The 17,794-nt window shown below is 49.8% G+C and overlaps 1 protein-coding gene across 1 annotated transcript in view; it reads right to left on the bottom strand.

The window, feature by feature from the left end:
- The window catches only part of LOC147895790 (SNF1-related protein kinase catalytic subunit alpha KIN10-like), a 58,325-nt gene that overhangs the window by 13,425 nt on the left and 27,106 nt on the right, over positions 1-17,794 (bottom strand). The window contains exons 6-8 of the mRNA XM_087382294.1: positions 1,666-1,763; positions 1,493-1,576; positions 986-1,117 (exon numbers count right to left, since the gene is read on the bottom strand). Of these exons, the coding sequence (XP_087238420.1) occupies positions 986-1,117; positions 1,493-1,576; positions 1,666-1,763 (314 nt within the window). The remainder of the gene's footprint in view (positions 1-985; positions 1,118-1,492; positions 1,577-1,665; positions 1,764-17,794) is intronic.

Genomic DNA, 17,794 nt, shown 5'->3' with positions numbered 1-17,794 from the left:
AACTAGCCTCTTGTATTTGTATACCCTGGTTCATTGATTGGTTTGTCCTCTAGTACTTGCAAAAAGGAAACATGTCACCTTCAAGTCAACTGCTTCGGCTAGAATTACTCCTATGGAAGGATATTGTAGCAACATTTATACATTGGGATACATAAGTCCTATGAATATTCAACTTTCTTAAAGATCATCCCCCTTAACCAGCCTTAACCCTTTAACCAGCCTTAAAGATCATCACCCTGAAGGATATCAATCCCCCAAGTCACACATCAGATTCGCATGGCTGCCACTTGGTTCATACACATTGTAACTCACATGAGCATATTTTGACTACATTTTGGTTTATTTGTAGAAGACATGAAGCACCTAGTCTCTCCCTTGATTCTTTGACTAAGTCATGAAGTAGACCATTATGCTTGCCCCAAGATGGTAGTAAGCTCTTTCTTTATAGCAAACTCCTCCATTACCATTGGCATGCTTCTAACATATTTGATGGACCTAGTTCATACTGGACAAGTGGGGTATAGGTTCATTGCGGGGTTTTCAAATTATGTGCATTTTCATCTAGGACAGTAAAGGTATAGTGACAATCTTCCATTGCTGGGTATTAAAATTATGTGCATTTTCATCTAGGACAGTAAAGGTATAGTGACAATCTTCCATTGGACCTGCAAGTCCCAATTAAATGAAATTCCTGCTGGGTGGCAATTATAAGATAGCTACCTTTGTACACAAAAAGGGGTAGCATGATTGTTGAGCAGTGCACTGATAGCATTCCTATCTAATGTAGTCTACATAGGCATCTCTCTTTATGCTGCTTGTTTCTCACCTTGCAGAAGGATCTTTCATCAAAGAAGAAAGATGCTCCAATCTATTAAACAGAATAAATCAATAGAATAATTACAAGCACTATTTTTCAAACCATCAATTTCACAATGAAAGTGCAGAAAAGGTGACATCTAATCATCACATCAATGTTATATCTTACTTGAAGACCCAGCACCCATTTTCTCTCAGCTTGAAATCGAGGCAGCATACTGCCAACTCCTGCACTTTCATCCAATCTCTGTATGGAAGGAAATCCCGCTAGATCTACAGCCCTGAATTGTGGCCTATCCACCTGGAAGAAGAAAATAGCATTAATCAGCAACTGATATCACTATCACTCCAAAATTCCTATGTTATACTTTCCAATAGAAAGCCTGATAACAGCAGACACATGAAACATACTTTTGATCTAGGTCACCTAACAACTTTGTTCCTTTGTGACTGGATCAACTTTGATATAGATAATTGTTTTCCTTCTTGCTATGGTCTAAAATTCTCTTTGAGAACATATTAATGTACACATTATTCCCTCAACTATTGTATCAATTTCACTAGAAATACATATACTCAATGTCGTCGCTAGGTCTTCCAGAGTAAGAAAATGGACACATTTAGCAACAGTAAAAAATGAATCCATTTAGTCATGAGCCAGAGACAAAGATCTTACTGCTGCTTCCGATAAATCATCTCCCAAACAGCAATTGGAAATGTGGCATCGATTATCCTGGATCAGATAATATGTGACTGTTGCCTGTGCATCATATACAGATATCTAGCTTTGAACCAGCAACCACAATTGATCCTTTATCCAAAAATTTGGAAAAAATGCAGCAATGCTACCTTGTTTTGCACCCCATTTTGTAAGGATTCCACAAGCTGGTTCCGGTCAAATCCTAGCCTCACAACCTCATGTAGGATATCCTCATCCACCTGCGGGACTTTAAAGGAAAAAATAGATCTCAGCCGCTTCTCAAGCATCTGGCCCTCTGAATCATGCACAAGACCCAACCATGAAAGAAGCCACGTCCTCTATGAGTTACAAGTAGAGTCCAATGGAAAGAAAAGGACTTGATATAAAAGCTCCCTGCATTGAAGTAATTGCCTGAACATGAGTCAAGCAATGGAACCCATGTCCGAGGTGGTACAAACAGATGTCATCTGAAAGTCACCCAAGACAACTCCCTTGAACAGTTAAGAGATTCTAAGAGTATCTCAAAAGATAAAACAAGCCATGCAAACGGTGCAAATACAACTTTCAAGAAGGCAGCCTCCAGCTTCAGATTTGGGTGCTTAGGGTGTAAAGCAATTCATTTCAAAAGTTCACCAATACAACATACATGCTCCAATACCTACAGAACCAGTCTAGAAAATGCAGTAGATCACTGGGATTTGTGCCCAAAGTCTCTGGAGGAAAACATTTGCACTTTTGTGTAGACCCATCAAGCTGATTAAGCAAGCCTACGATGTGCGAGACACTGAGAAGAGGAAAAAATTTTGTAGCTACATTTTCCAAGCTCTTATTCTGTTTTTGAAAAATTCCTTGAGGTAGTTTCCAACTAGCCTAGCTGGCAGTTGTACAACAAAAGCGGTTGCAGAGATTTGATCTGAACTTATCCCTTGCTTGAAATGGCTTTGCTCAAGCAACAGGCAATATCTTCATACTCCTAAGCTTGCTTTTCCTTTCTCTTTAATTATATTCTTCCATTGGCTTGTTTCCACCTCAATTTTATGAACTGAAATGTCATTTTGGAAAGTATTATCGTTTCCCATAAATATGTGATTTCTTTAACAGATATCTCCCTTACCACTTGATCTTGAAGTCCTAGGCAGAAAAACCTTAACCATTTTGTAAAAAACTGACATTGTCACATCTTCCTATACTTACTACTATGGAGGCCCTATTCCCACAATTGGGATAAGTACCTAAGGGCCGTACTCCCCAGCCACAATCCTCTCACTTCCTATAGCAATGGATGGAAGGGAGGAGGCTAGACCAGCTATGGAAGCCATACTTTTGTGGGATATTTGAGGTCTTTCCCCCGCAATTGCCTTCTTCATACTCTTGATAGCTTACCCTAAAGCCCACCTCAAGTTCATATCACCAAATTTCCTTTGACCATGTGATCACGCCTACCAAGGTCCCCTTTTCCTTGTTCTAGTCAAACACACTCTCTTCCTTATGTCATCAAAATATTGCATGCCTTCTCAAACACTCAATTATGCTACACTATCCCCTTCATGTCTTTGCTAATATCTCAAGAAAAGTTCCCTTAAGCTGGGTATACCAAAAAGTTTTGAATTGGGTGGAAACTCTCCATTCGTAGGGCCTACTACCAGCTAGCTAAGAGGGAAAAGAGGTTTTGCAAGAAACTTACAAAATAAACGCCACTAGACACTAAAGAGACATGGCAGTAGGAGAATGCCAAGCTAACTAGGAACGGAATGGAAATCTAGAAAGCATAATGGAAAGGAAAAATGGAAAGCAAATGAAAGAACAAGTGCCAAGCAATGATAACCAAAATACTCACATGATATAAAGCTTGATGTTGATTGATGTGATAGACAATAGACAAGTACAACACTATATAGTGTGCCACTAGACTCTAGAAAGTCACAATGTCTATGGGATATCTCCCAATATGACACGTGGCATGTCTAGGACTCACTAGACTATAAAACTACACCTAGACCACCTAGAACACTCATTTTAGACTCACTTTGGCTTCATATTCCAACACCCCCCCATGAAACAAGGTGAGAGACTACTGGAATGAAACCAAGAACAGAACATGACAATGACGGTCATCAAAACTGTGCATGCCGGTCTAGAACTAGACATGGCTCCCACATAATCTCAGAGGCAAGTGAGCATGGCTCAGAGGCTAGTGAGCATAACATAGAAAGCTCATCTAGCATGGCTCAGAGGCTCATCATGCATGGATGCATGATCAACTCAGAGGTCTAGGAGACCAATGCACCAACATCCTGGAACTCATATGCCAAGCTTGATAACTAGACCCTATCAATGCCAATACATGGCTCCCACAGTACATCCCCCCTTGGCTTCATAACACGACATGTTAGGAAGCCACACACCAAAAAAAAAAGGAAAACCAATATATCTTTTTAGGAGGACTATCCAAGGCAGAGGACCTTTAGACTCAATGAAAACCAAACACTCAATACATATCATTTTAGGGGGACTACCCAGGGCAGAGGACCCCAAAATACATCAAGCTGTAAAAATAATAAAAATAGATCTCTTAGGAGTAAGAGATGTCCTCCAAGTAGCTAATGCACATGTGCACATCCCTGCGAGTCGATGATGATGTCAATGAAATACTAGGCATGGATGCCCCAAAATACGTGTCTGTGAAGTCCATGGGGTAGCTACATGAAGCCGTCACGGCATGACTCTCAAAAGATGGAGAGTCACCCAAAAGTCAATGAAGAGGCCGGAGGTGTCATGAGCCAAAAATATTTTGGGCCGGATGTCCCAAAATATGTCGGTGAAGTCCATGGGTAGCTACATGGAGCGGCCACGGCATGACTCTCAAAAGATGGAGAGTCACTCAAAATAGAAGATGGAGAGTCACCCAAAAGTCGATGTAGAGGCCGGAGGTGTCACGAGCACTTCGAGGAGCCAATTAATGTGTACCACGGGCACCACGAGCACTCGGAGAGGTGATCAAAGAAGACTCACATCAAGCTCACATTAAGCTTCTTTTTGCTGTTCGGATCGCGAGCAGTGGGAGGCAATCTTGGCGGATTTTTGGCAGAGAAGGCAGAGGCAACGTGGACAGCAAGTGCTGCGTGGGCTGCCGAAGTGAGTGGGAGCAGGTGAGTGGAAGCAAGAGCTGTGTGGGCAAGTGAGGCTTGGGTAGGAGGAGAGGAGCTCAAGGTGGAGAGACAAAAGAAGAAGAGGGAGTGCTCAAGGAAGGACAGAAGGAGAGGCTAGCCCTCCAAGTGGAAGAGAGGACCTTCCAATGAGGAGGAGGGAAGGCAACTTCATGGCTACTCTCTTACCTCAACCTCTTGGAGGTGGCTCTGATACCATATGAAGAGACATGGCAGTAGGAGAATGCCAAGCTAACTAGGAACGGAATGAAAATATGGAAAGCATAATGGAAAGTGAAAATAGAAAGCAAATGAAAGAACAAGTGCTAGGCAATGATAACCAAAATACTCACATGATATAAAGCTTGATGTTGACTGATGTGATAGACAATAGACAAGTACAACACTATATAGTGTGCCACTAGACTCTAGAAAGTCACAATGTCTATGGGATATCTCCCAATATGACACGTGGCATGTCTAGGACTCACTAGACTATAGAACTACACCTAGACCACCTAGAACACTCATTTTAGACTCACTTTGGCTTCATATTCCAACAGACATAAGTTTCAACCAAAGCGCAGACACACACAAGTTTCAACCAAAGCACTTCTCTCCTACTCATGCTCCTCCCCCTACCCTTCTGCCGCACCTTGCCCTCCCTCTTCCTCCAGCCCTTTCCTCCCCCTCTGCCCCCACCTAGCCTCTCTCCGCTCCATCTCTTCCACACTCCCCCCCCCCCCCTTGCTGTTCCATTACCCTCACCCACTGCTCCGCCTCCCCTCCCCTCGTCTTCTTAGGCACCCGCTCTCTCCAATCCCTCCCATCTCTCCTTTCTTCACCCCGCCTCATCCCTATGTGCATTCTGCATTTCCTTCCTCCTTCACGCATTCTGCGCCTCCTCCCTCTATCGCTGACTTGCGACCTTTTTCAAGCAACTGCTCACGAAAGCTGCAACCCTAGCCTAGGAACATCACAACCAGGTTGTGTGGGTTTGTTTCTCTGCTCCCTTTTCCTGATAGTAGCCCTCAAGACAGAGGCTGCTGTTTTGTTGTTAGGCGCATTGTTGACTTCAGGCACATTGTTGGCTTTGAACCAGTAGGGCTGGACAGCAATTTTGGGGGAGTTTGAAGCTGGACTTTTTTTTTTAAAGCACCCCTTGGCGGAGCCTTTTTTCGGAAGTGATCTTCTGCCCCCTCTCCCACCTCTCCCACCCTTTTTTCTCCTTTTTCCATTCTTTTTCTCTTGTTTCCCCTCCTACTTTTCCATACTCCCACTAGCTGCGACAACGTGTTTGATTTCTTAATTCTAGGAAGCCCTCGGTGGAGTAGAGTCCCATTTTCATTGGCCCGCACCTAGTGTTCTTTATTTAATGGTATCATGGGCTCACAATCAACGACATGCACACAATGCGCCACGTGCCACGATTCCGGGTGATGCTCTGCTTCCTAGGGCTCTTGAAGGAGTATCAGTCCATTTTGTCCTCAGTTGGAAGTTGTTTTGGCACAAGGTTAAGAGACCCCTCATACCACAACCACCTTGCTTTTGGTAGGTCAAGGTTTCTAGTCTCCTTGGTCAGTGCCATTACAGCCAATGATCAACCTCACTACCCGCGCTCCACCCATTCTGTCTCCCCTTCCCCCCCTTCCACCCCCTTGCTACTACAACAGACTCTCTTGCTCCCTCCTAATGCCCAGCCTCTCCAGTGCCCCAACACCCCTCTATGCCTAGGCTATCCGGCTTGGGCACGATTTCAGTCACTAGGATTGAAGCACCTCTGGAAAGGTTCTAAAGGCTAGGGCCCTAGAACTACCTGGATGTCCCAAATGATTACCCCATTGCCATGTAGATATCGGTCATGATCCTTCAGCGAAATCCCGCATATGGAGATCGTTTCCACCTATCTCTCCAAAATCAACGTGATGCTTTCATCTGTGGCAGCACCAACGCATCTTCTTGGCTTGTACTTAATGGCTCGTCGTGAAGAAGGTTTATAGTGTGTTTTGGTTCAATCATCTACTATGCAGCAGTCTCTTCTACAGTACTAGGATCCTCCTACAAGCCCAGAAGGGATGAAGAGGATCCCATGATGGTTGTTCGTTTCTAGTATTTCACTGCCTGAAATCTTATTTTCTATCAGTTTATGTATTGTTCTATGCTTCAAAACGAAATCATTACTTGTAGCGAAGTGTAGAAGCTATCAAATGGTATCAGAGCAACGGTCTGAGAGACCTGTGAGAGAGATATAGGTCATGAACGTAGCAAGAAAATAGATGGAGACTAAAACCAAATCAGTTGAGAAAATAATGGTGTTTACTAGAGTGAATTTCGCTGCATCGCAATTAAGCTTGAGACTTTAAAGAGTCTTTGGGTGTTGTTGCAGGTAGTGAGAAGAAACCTACTGTTAAGGTAGCTCAGGAGAATCAAGAAAAGATCAGCACATGGGAGACGAAGAATGAACGTGCTCTCGAAATTCTAAGATGAGCCTTAGGTGCCAAGTTTCATCACCATATCGATTTCACGAAGAATGTTTGAGATAACTGGGTGTCAATTGATACTATGTTATTCTTTAGGAGGTTGCCTTTCAGCCCGTCACGATTGCAGGTTTCATGGAGTGGGGCACGGACTCACAGTGGTATCTTGACCCCAATCCTCTTCTCCTTGCGCTGGAGTCTTGGAGACTCTGGTTATACGGTGAATCTCCTATTAGGTTCCTGCAGTGGGACTCAGGGGAGTGGGAATGGATTGATGAGGAGCATCAAGAGAAGAGCATCCCCTTCTGTTGTTATACAATCAGAAATGCCCGAAGATTTCAGCTCAGCAGTAGAGGTTGCAGGCCCTCTAAATTTCTGCAGTTGTGCAAACAAACTTTTGGCATGGGCTCTGGAAATCCCTCAAGAATAGAAAGACCACTCTTTTCTTTTGGCTTTCCATTCATGGAGGGTTTGCAGTGAACCTGTGGAGATCCAGGCTCGGGGCTGACCCTACTTGTCCTCGTTGCCACATAGCAATTGAGTCAGTACAACATTGCCTTTGGGAGTGCAGACATGCGACGACAATTTGGAAAGGTGTTGCTAGGATTTTCAGCATCTTTCATACGACACCTTTCTATATGACTTGGGGTTCAGTAGCATGGTTATCTCTTACTGGCCCTCAAGTGTTCTTCAAGGGACATGATCTAGATCCAGCTTTCATTGTATGGCAACGCTCAGTGGAGTCTTGTTCCCTCCAAGATGTGCCTCAATAGGCACATCATGGGAGATTCTGGCTAGCATTGCAGCTTGGCATATTTGGAGAGCCAGGTGTATAGAGGCAATGGAGGTACCCAAGTTCACCCCTCTCAGGCTATGGCTAGTATTTGGACCGACAACAAATACACACTCTGATGGCCATCCGGGCGAGCATGCAGGGATCCTCCAGAGCAGCCACTGCCAGGAGAGCTACTTTTTTCAAAGTTTGGAGAGGATCTCCTTTCTTCTCTGAGTCTCCCTCGGGGTTGAGGTGGAATTTTCAGCCTCTGCCTTGGTTTTTATTTAGCTTTTTTTGAGCTTTTTTTTAAACTCATGCATAGCATGATGTATTCCTGCATTTGAGCTTTCTCTCGCGGTTTTCATTCATACTCAATGAAGTAATTTTCTTGAAAAAAAAAATTGATACTATGTTTGGAGCACGTATGAAGAACTCCAGGGTTCTTCTCAAGCAAGAATTCTTCGAATTAAAGGTGAAGCATGATACTACGTTGGGAGAACATCTCAATTACATAAACGAAGAGACATGGTAGCTAGCTAGGAATAGAATGGAAATACGGAAAGCATAATGAAAGGCAAAATGGAAAGGAAGAAAGTACAGGTGCAAGGCAATAATCAAAATACTCACAATGTATAAAGCTTGATGTTGACTGATGTAATAGACAATAGACAAGTACAACACTATATAGTGTGACACTAGACTCTAGAAAGTCACAATGTCTATGGGATATCTCCCAATATGACACGTGGCACGTCTAGGACTCACTAGACTATAAAACACCACCTATAACACTCATTTTAGACTCACTTTGGCTTCATATTCCAACACCCCCCCATGAAGGCAAGGTGAGAGACTACTGGAATGGAACCAAGAACAGAACATGACAATGACGGTCATCAAAACTGTGCATGCCGGTTTAGAACTAGACATGGCTCCCACACAATCTCAGAGGCTAGTGAGCATAACATAGAAATCTCATCTAGCATGGTTCAGAGACTCATCATGCATGGATGCTTGACCAACTTAGAGGTCTAGGAGAGGCATGGATGCCCCAAAATATGTGTCTATGAAGTCCATGGGGTAGCTACATGGAGTGGCATGACTCTCAAGATAGAAGATTGAGAGTTACCTTAAAGTCGATGTAGAGGCCGGAGGTGCCACAAGGACTAGTAGAGTCACTCAATGTGCAAGCCTAGCACCACAAGCAATCAGAGAAGTAATCGGAGAATCCGGGAAATAACCGTGCCTCACATCAAGATCATTTTTCTTTATCTTCTTGCTGCAAATTAGTGTGGAGTCTTCACACCGTTATAGAAGGCGGATGAGGTGTGCAATGTGGCAGCTCAAATGGTGAAAAGATAGAGCTTCGTGGGCAACAGGAGAAGCGGGCAGGTCTTGGCAGCAATCTCGAGGCTGGAGCAACAGGTGTACGGGCTGTTTGTACGGCCCTGTTTGTACGACGCAGCAGCAGCATCAACGTGGATTGTAGGCGAGCAGGCTGTACGGGCTGTTGTACGGCAGGTACGGACATATGTACGGCAGGTACGGGCTACCTCATGGAGAAGCAAGGAGGAAGGGAAGGACTAGGAAGGAAGGCTCTGATATCATATGAAGAGACATGGTAGCTAGCTAGGAACGGAATGGAAATATGGAAAGCATAATGAAAGGAAAAATGAAAAGGAAAGAAAGTACAAGTGCAAGGCAATAAACAAAATACTCACAATGTATAAAGCTTGATGTTGACTATCTCCCAATATGACACGTGGCATGTCTAGGACTCACTAGACTATAAAACACCACCTAGAACACTCATTTTCGACTCACTTTGGCTTCATACAATGAAGACAATCGTTCGACAACTTTCATACTCGGTGTTGAGGAAGACGAAGATGACTCCAAAGTTGTCCTTCTTTCCAGTCTGCCTCCTAAATATGATGATATTGCCAAGATTTTACGTGTGAACACAAGCATAAGCCTTGAAGAAATGATTGCTATACCTCATGATGATGAAGGGCATCAGTCGAATGAATGGCTGGAGGATAGATCACTTGCATGCAAAGTGAAGAAATTGAATTGTGGCTACTGTGGAAAGCCTGGTCACAAGGAACAATTCTGTTTCAAGAAGTGGGAAGACAGAAAAGAGAAACAAAGAAGCCGGAAAAAGCAAGGTCGAATCAGCTCATGCCATTACTAAGGAGTTTGCATGGATGTGTGTCGTTAATGAGAACACCGACTATGACGACTATGCTTTCTAGGCCAATGACTTGTAGTTTCTCAGTAGTTTCTATTGTTTTCTATCTTTCTGAATCTCTTTGGCGCTGAGTCCAAAAGCATGTTCACTTATTTGGACGACAGTGAGTGGCAGCTTATTTTGAAATTCCCACTTTGTTTTGTTAGGAATTGTTTGTTAATCTGTCAATTTCTTCCTCTATCATCTTGGAGTAGCGCTCTTGGTTTTGTGCGCATCTCATTTGTTGAAAGTAGAAGTTTGTCTCACAAAGTCATCTTGCAAATCACCCATTCTCAGTTTGAGGGGGGTGTTGGGTGAGCAAACTGTGTATGGGTCAAGGGGGGTTGGTAAGCAAGATGGCTACTTGGCGGTATGCATGCATGATTGCATGGAGTAGAATAAAGCCACCTAGGGAATCCCGCATATGGAGGTCGTTTCCACCTCTCTCTCTGAAATCAGCGTGATGCTTTCATCTATGGCAACACCAACGCATCTTCTTGGCTTGTAATTGATGGCTCGTCCGTGAAGAAGGTTCATAGCGTGTTTTGGTTCAATCATCTATTATGCAGCAGTCTCTTCTATTGTACTAGGATCATCCTACAAGCCCAATAGGGATGAAGAGGATCCCATGATGGTTGTTCATTTCTCGTATTTCACTGCATGAAATAATAAGGGTTCTCGTATTGTTTTCTATCAGTTTATGTTCTTCTATGCTTCAAAACGAAATCATTACTTGTAGTGAAGTGTAGAAGCTATCACTTTAGGCCACAGAGATCCACACAGATTCACAGAGAAAAGTTCTCTTACCACTTCTCCAAGGCATGCTGGGTCCAACAAGGAAATAAGATGACCAGGTAGTCCTTGCAGGCCACTGAAATTGCAAGTGATGGCTTGTATACCTATTCTTCCCCAAGATCGTACCTGAGCGACAAGGTTGTAAGCTCCTGCGAGCTTCCCCCTCCCCCTCCGTACCTCTACCTCCCCCTCCCTCGCCATCCCCGCTCACCTCCGTCTCACCCCCCCTCGCTCCTCCGCTCACCCTCGCCACGCTCACCCCCCCTCCCCGCTCCGTCCACGTTCACCCCCCCTCCACGCTCACCCCCCCTCCCCGCTCCGTCCACGCTCACCCCCCCTCCCCGCTCCGTCCACGCTCACCCCCTCCACGCTCACCCCCCCTCCACGCTCACCCCGCCTCACCCTCCCCGCCTCGCTCCGCCCCCCCTCGCCACGCACACCCCCCCCCGCTCCGTCTCTCCCCTTGCCCCTCCGCTCCATCCCTCCCCGCTTCCGCTCCACTCACACCCCCCCCCCGCCTCCCGCTCCGCCCACCCACCCCTCGCCCCCCGCCCTCGCCCCCTTTCGCCTCACCGCCCCCCCCTCCGCTGCCCGCCCGTCGCTCCCCTTTTTTTTTTTTTTTTCGCCTCCCCCGTCCCTTCGCTCCTTTTTTTTTTTTCCCTTTTTTTTTTCACCTCCCCCGTCCCTTCGCTCCCTTTTTTTTTTTTAATTTATTTATTTATTTATTTCACCCTTCCCCCCGCCCCCCGTCCGCCTCTCGCCCCACTCCGCCTCTCCCCCGCCCCCGCTTCCGTCCCCACCTCTTCTCCACCGCCCCCGATCCCCGCCCCCACTCCTCCACCCCGCGCCATCTCCGCTTCCTGCCCCCCCATCCCGCTTCCTCCGCCCCCCGCCCTCCATCCTTCCCGCCACACCCAGGCTCCACCCTCCCGCATCTACCCCCCTCCCTTTTTGGGTGGCAGCCTTTTCCTCATCGGAAGCCTCGCAGTTTGTCTTGGCGGTATGGCGGCCCCTTGCCCGGAACCGGAGGCCCAGACGGACCCTCCCTCTCCAGATGCCTACCGCGTCATCCTGACAGAGCAACAATCATCTCGGGTTCAGGAGGTTGCCAATGACTTTGCCCTTACCTCTGTTTATGGCAGAGTCATTGGACATTCCCCCTCCAGATCAGCCATCAGGGACTGGCTCCAGTCCACCCTCATGCTAGAGGACGGCCATATTGAGGAGGTGGCCCTTATGGGAAGGGGCATCTTCTGGCTCAAACTCTCCAATGCGAAAGCGGCGAGCAACCTGATTGCTGGCTCCCCCACGACTGTGGATGGAAAGATTGTCATGATAGTCCCGTGGTACCGCGGATTTAGCGCGGCGGATTTTGATGCTCGGTTCCGTATACCTCGTCATCCAGTGACGCTAGTTTTTCCAGGTCTTGCTGCTGAGCTACGGCCGATTGTCAGGGACCTGGGCTCCCACTTTGGCTGGGTTATGCACGATACTTTCGCCGATGCGGTGACTATGGCAGGAGCCCCCCGAGTCCGTGTGGCTGTGGCGGATCCTGCGACTCTCCCGACAATGATCGAGATCGTGACAGATGCCGGCAGCATCACCCAGAGCATGGTACCGGACAGCCAGGGCAGTGTTTGAGGTGTCACGGCTTCGGGCACCTGGCGGCTGTTTGTCCACGCTTCGCCAGCTCTTCTCGACCCCCCCCCGCCCCCCCCCCCTCTCCGCCCCCTCCCCCCACCTCCGGGCAGCCACGCCAGGAGGAGCAGAGGCAGCCGGAGTCCGGACCAGAGTTAGCTGGCGGCTGGACTGAGGTTAGAAGGAAAAGGGGAAAGAACAAGAAGATTTCTGATAAAGGCAAAGAGGCTGAGGTTACCCAACCTGCAGTTGCACCTCAGAGACCTGACAGGCAGCCGCCCCAGGGACCTGGGAGAGCATCTTCTTCGACGGTAGCCCGCCCTCCACAGACTCAGGTCCCCCTCTCCTCCTCTCCCCAGCCTCTTCCCATTCAGCCCCAGGCCATCCCCCATCTGCACCCCACTTCTCCCGACCCGCAGCTTCAGCCCCCCCCTCGTCCTCCTCAGTCTTCTCCCCCTCCTTCTCAGCCCCAGTTCCAGATGCATCCCCATCCCTCCCCCCCCCCGCCTCTTTCAGCTCTCCCGCAGATCTAGTTGCACCGACGATTCCTCAGCCGAGGGCAGCCCCCGAACCCCCTCCTCCTCCTCCTCCACTAGTCGCCCCTGAGGAGTCTGTGTTGCCTATTCCCCAGCCTCCTCCCCCTCCCCCTCCGCTGGCAAGACACCCTGAGTCTACACCTTCACCGGAGCAGGCTTCTCTGTCCGCTAGCCCCTCAGTAGCAGACTCCGACGGGCCTCAGCTTCAGGAGAGAGAGCTCCCCCGCGACTTTTACAGATCTGGCCCCTGGGACTACTTGGATGTGGCCGACCTCGGGACTTTCCCTGCTTGCCTCGACATCAGTATCTTCCTGCTCCGCAAAGGGGCGGATGGGAAGATAGCCGCCTTGGCCCCCAGGGATGGCCCTAGCTTTGCTTTCACGTTCCTTAGCGACGGCACCGAGACCTGGACAGACGACTCAGTATGGGAGGCTCTCAGGGAGCAGACACATGCTCAGGTTTGCTCCTGGATAGGCCCGTCCGGTGGGCATCTTCTCGAGACTCAGTGGTCCGAGGGTGACGTGCGCCTGCGGTGGCGTTGCGCCGCCAAACGCTTCAGACTGATTGTGATCCTCAGGCCCCCCCTGTCTTGGCCCCTCCCCCAAGATGTCAGAGCCTGGACCCCTCAGAAACTCCGCGCTTTCTACGGTATGACCACCTCAGAGATCTCGAGCTGGCTCGAGAAAGCTTTCGTTCATGGTACCAAAGGCCTCTCACCTTTGCTGAAGGTGTTGAAGGACGGGCAGGATGACCCCGCCTCCCCCCCCAAACCTTCCCATAAGCGTCAGCGTCTCCACTCCGAGATGTCAGCTTCTTCTTCGACTTCGACCGCGAGCAGACAGCTGTTCGCAGCCTCCCAGCCCTCACCATGAGCCTACACCTCGTTTCCTGGAATGTGAACGGGTTTCACTCTTCTAGAACCCGTGGTCCTAGGAAGCTCATTTTGAGACAGGAACTTCAGCCAGCAGTGATAGGTCGTTTGGATGTACTTCTGCTCCAGGAGCACAAGCTTTCTGCGGCTCACTCCCGCAGATGCGGGAAGATTCTCCCTGGACGTTCTCACACTTATTGGGAGCCCTCGATCGGCGCACTGGGGAGGAGTGGTGGTGTTTGTACCTCCGTGGGCGAGCAGCTAGCCCAGGGAGTTTTCGGTCATGGCACGCTGATTCCAGGCCGTGCCCTTTGGGTAGGCCTAGAACTGGAGGGATCCAGAGTTGGAGTCCTCAACATTTATGCTCCCACAGATCTCCGTTGTAGAGCCACCTTCTGGAAGACACTTACAGGGATTCTCCCAGACATGGATTCCTGGATTGTTGGAGGTGACTTCAACAATCTGGAGACCTTGGAGGACCAGCAGGGCAGAGGACCGGAGTTTACAGGTATGTCTCAAGCAGAGCAGTCAGCTTGGGAGTCTTTTATCTTTGCGACAGGAGGAAGGGACAGTTGGCGAGACCCGTCCTTCCGACGCTGGCACGGGAGCTTGGACTTTTCGTGGGGCTTCCGCAGGGAAGGAGGCAGACTCCTGGAGAGGCTAGATAGATTTTATGTTAGTGATTGGGCCATCGGCAGAGGCGGTCAAGCGGGTATAGTTCCAGGGACGACACTGTCCGACCATGCGCCTGTGTTCTTATCATTAGATTCGGCAGCTCAGTCCCTTCCCCCCCGCTCATGCCGGATTCCTGACTCCATTTTCTCGAGGGAGGATGTGCGCAGCAGTATTTGCAGTCTTTGGGACAGAGACTGGGGCGAGTGCGTGGATCTGGTTGGCTCGGTGGCGCAGGCTTTGCAGGAGTCCAGCCAGATCTACCAGCTCGCAGCCCTACAGGTTCGACAGGATTGGTGGGGCAAAGAGAGAGCTCTTCAGAGGGACCTCGCCTCCATTCAGCGACTTCAGCAGGCTTCCCCGGCTCGGAGGAGCTTCGGATCCAGGCCCTTCTGGAGGAGACACTCCAGCGTCGCTCAGAGTTTTCCTATCACGCCTCTCTCTCCTTCTGGGCCCGGAAGGGTGACCGGATGTGCAGGGAGTTCTTTAGGACGCATGGCCAGAGAGCTGCAGGTGATCAGCTTCGGAGTCTCAGGACAGCGGATGGTCACATCGTTACGGATCCGGGGGAGGTCTTGGGGTTGGCCACTGACTTCTACAGGACCCTCTTCCAGCAGGAGCTGCTTGCCCCCCTCGTACTCGACGTGACCGTGAGGAGGTGTGGAGGCACATTCCATCCTTGGTCCAGCCTAGCATGCAGGCGACGTTGTTGGCACCGTTCACCATGGACGAGATGTTGGAGGCCTTGATGGCCATCGACGGACAGAAATGCCCAGGTGAGGATGGGCTATCCCGGGCATTCTTCACCTCCTTTTGGGACCAGATCCATCAGCCCCTCCTTGCAGCTCTGCAGAGGATTTTCAGCAGCGGTCAGATGCCAGAGAGCCTTTCCTCGGGACTGATTTGCCTCATCCCGAAGGGAGGAGATAGACGGGAGATCCGTCAGTGGCGCCCGATCACTCTCCTTACCACTGCCTACAAAATCCTCGCCAAGATGATCAGCGCCAGAGTTCGGCCTCTACTCCCAGACCTCATCCATGACACTCAGACAGGCTTTGTCCAGGATCGCAGTATCCTGGATAACGTCTTCACCTTCTCAGAGGCGGCGGAGTGGGCTCAGCACAGCAGATCACACCTTGCCATTCTACTTCTCGACTTTGAGAAGGCCTACGATCGAGTGGACTGGTCCTTTTTGGAGGGGACTCTGGAGCGGCTAGGTTTCCCAGCGGGTTGGATTCAGGGTATCTCAGCTTTGTACAGGACAGCTTCTAGCAGGGTCATCATTGGAGGCAGGATGGGTGAGCGCTTTAGCTTGGAGAGATCAGTGCGTCAGGGCTGCCCCCTTGCTCCTTACCTGTTTCTCTTCTTTGCCGAGGCTATGACTTACTACCTTCGGGCGAGGTCTACAGGGATCAGGGGTGTTCACCTTCCACTCCGGGAGGACACGGAGCTTTTGGACTCGGAGTACGCAGATGATACAGCCCTGTATGTCCAGGACGATGAGAGGATGCTAGAGAGGGTGCGGATGGCCCTGGAGGTCTTCTGCTCGGCCGCTGGTGCGAAAATCAATTGGAACAAATCAGTTGGTTTTCTCACAGACCCCGGGGCGTGTTCTCAGTGGGGGAGGTTTTTGGGTTTCAGATGGATTCCACGGGGACATACCGCTAGATACCTTGGTTTTCAAGTTGGCCTAGACATCACGCCAGCTCAGCAGTTTCTCCTGGTGCTAGACTCCATCCGACGGAAGCTGGCTTTCTGGAGCACTGCTAAGCTTTCCCTTGCAGGTCGTGCCCTGGTAGTTAACCAGGTCCTCCTAGCCACGGCTTGGTATGTGGCTTCCTGCTGGTGTTTCTCGAGATCCAGCGTGGCACAGCTCAGGAGACTGGTTCGGAACTTCCTTTGGTCCGGGGAGGATGGTCTCAGAGATACCAGAGCCAGGGTTGCTTGGCAGACAGTCATTCTTCCGCAGGCTGAGGGTGGCCTGGGGGTCATCGATCCAGAGCTTCAGAGTCAGGCCTTGTTAGGCAAGCTTGTCATCCGCGGTTTGACCCCGGGGAGGCAGACGTGGAAGATGTTATTTCAGCAGGGAGCCGGTTCTTGTGTCCCGCGTCGAGGTGGAGAGTGGCTACCGTCCCTCAGGTGGATCTTCACTTCCGCCCCGCTCACTCAGCCCCGTTCCCCACTCGTTCGTAGCCTCCTCATGGTTTGGAGGCAGCTCCGCCTCAGTCTCATTCAATCCCCTCCTAGCTGTCAGGAGGAGATCGATCGCCAGCCGCTTATCTGGAACGGTCAGGTCAAAGATGCCGAGGGCCTTCAGTTGGGGGAGAGATCACATATCAGGTGGGATGGCTGGATGAGGGGGCCAGCCCGGTCCCTTCGAGTTTGGAGGGATACGTACAGACATCTGGAGACGGCTGATCTTGCAGACGTAGCTGGAGGTGCACGTGGAGCCCAGGCGAGACGCACGGAGATCGACGGCGCGATCAAAGCTGATTGGTTGGTTCCACCTGAGCCTCAGGCCCTCATGCCTGGTGACGCCCGCTGGCTGGGACAGTTCACCCCCCGTGGCATCCCATTGGTGATCGCAGGACGTATGGATGACTCCTCTATCTCCTTCTTCGCGGTTGTTGGGGATGGACGACTCAGGAGAGAGGATGCGCTCATCGACCCCCTACTCCCGTGGCAGAGGGTTCGGGTCGTAGGCCTTTTGGGGAAGGTCTGGCGTACCGATCCTAGCATCGAGCAGGACCAGATGCAGCTTTGGCGTCTCTAGCTCTGGGAGGGGCGGGCCTTGGTAGAGCTTGATTGGGACCCAGGAGAGTGGTGGTGGCCAGAGATTGTGACAGGACACGGGCCGACTTCCTTCTTCGCCTACAGCACGACTCTGGGCAGGCGAGTTCTTGGGAGGATGCAGAGCCGCCCCCCCACCCAGCGGCCCAGCTGGTATGCACAGGGTATTTCCAGGTTCTTTTTGCAGGCATTCTGGAAGGCCTTATGGGAGAGCTGGCGGCCGCGGAAGATCTCATACTTCCTGTGGCTTCTTGCCCACAAAGGTCTTCCAGTGGGGAGCTGGTTGCGGCAGATAGGCCAGGACGGATGCTGCCAGATTTGCCATGAGGATGAGGAGTCACCAAAACA

The sequence above is a fragment of the Dipteris shenzhenensis genome, chromosome 12, assembly GCF_047967505.1.
Source record: "Dipteris shenzhenensis isolate YYH24624 ecotype China chromosome 12, Dip_SZ_1.0, whole genome shotgun sequence".
Taxonomy (NCBI): Eukaryota; Viridiplantae; Streptophyta; class Polypodiopsida; order Gleicheniales; family Dipteridaceae; genus Dipteris; species Dipteris shenzhenensis.
Note: the sequence above shows the minus strand (reverse complement) of the source record. Positions and strands in the feature narration are given on the sequence as shown.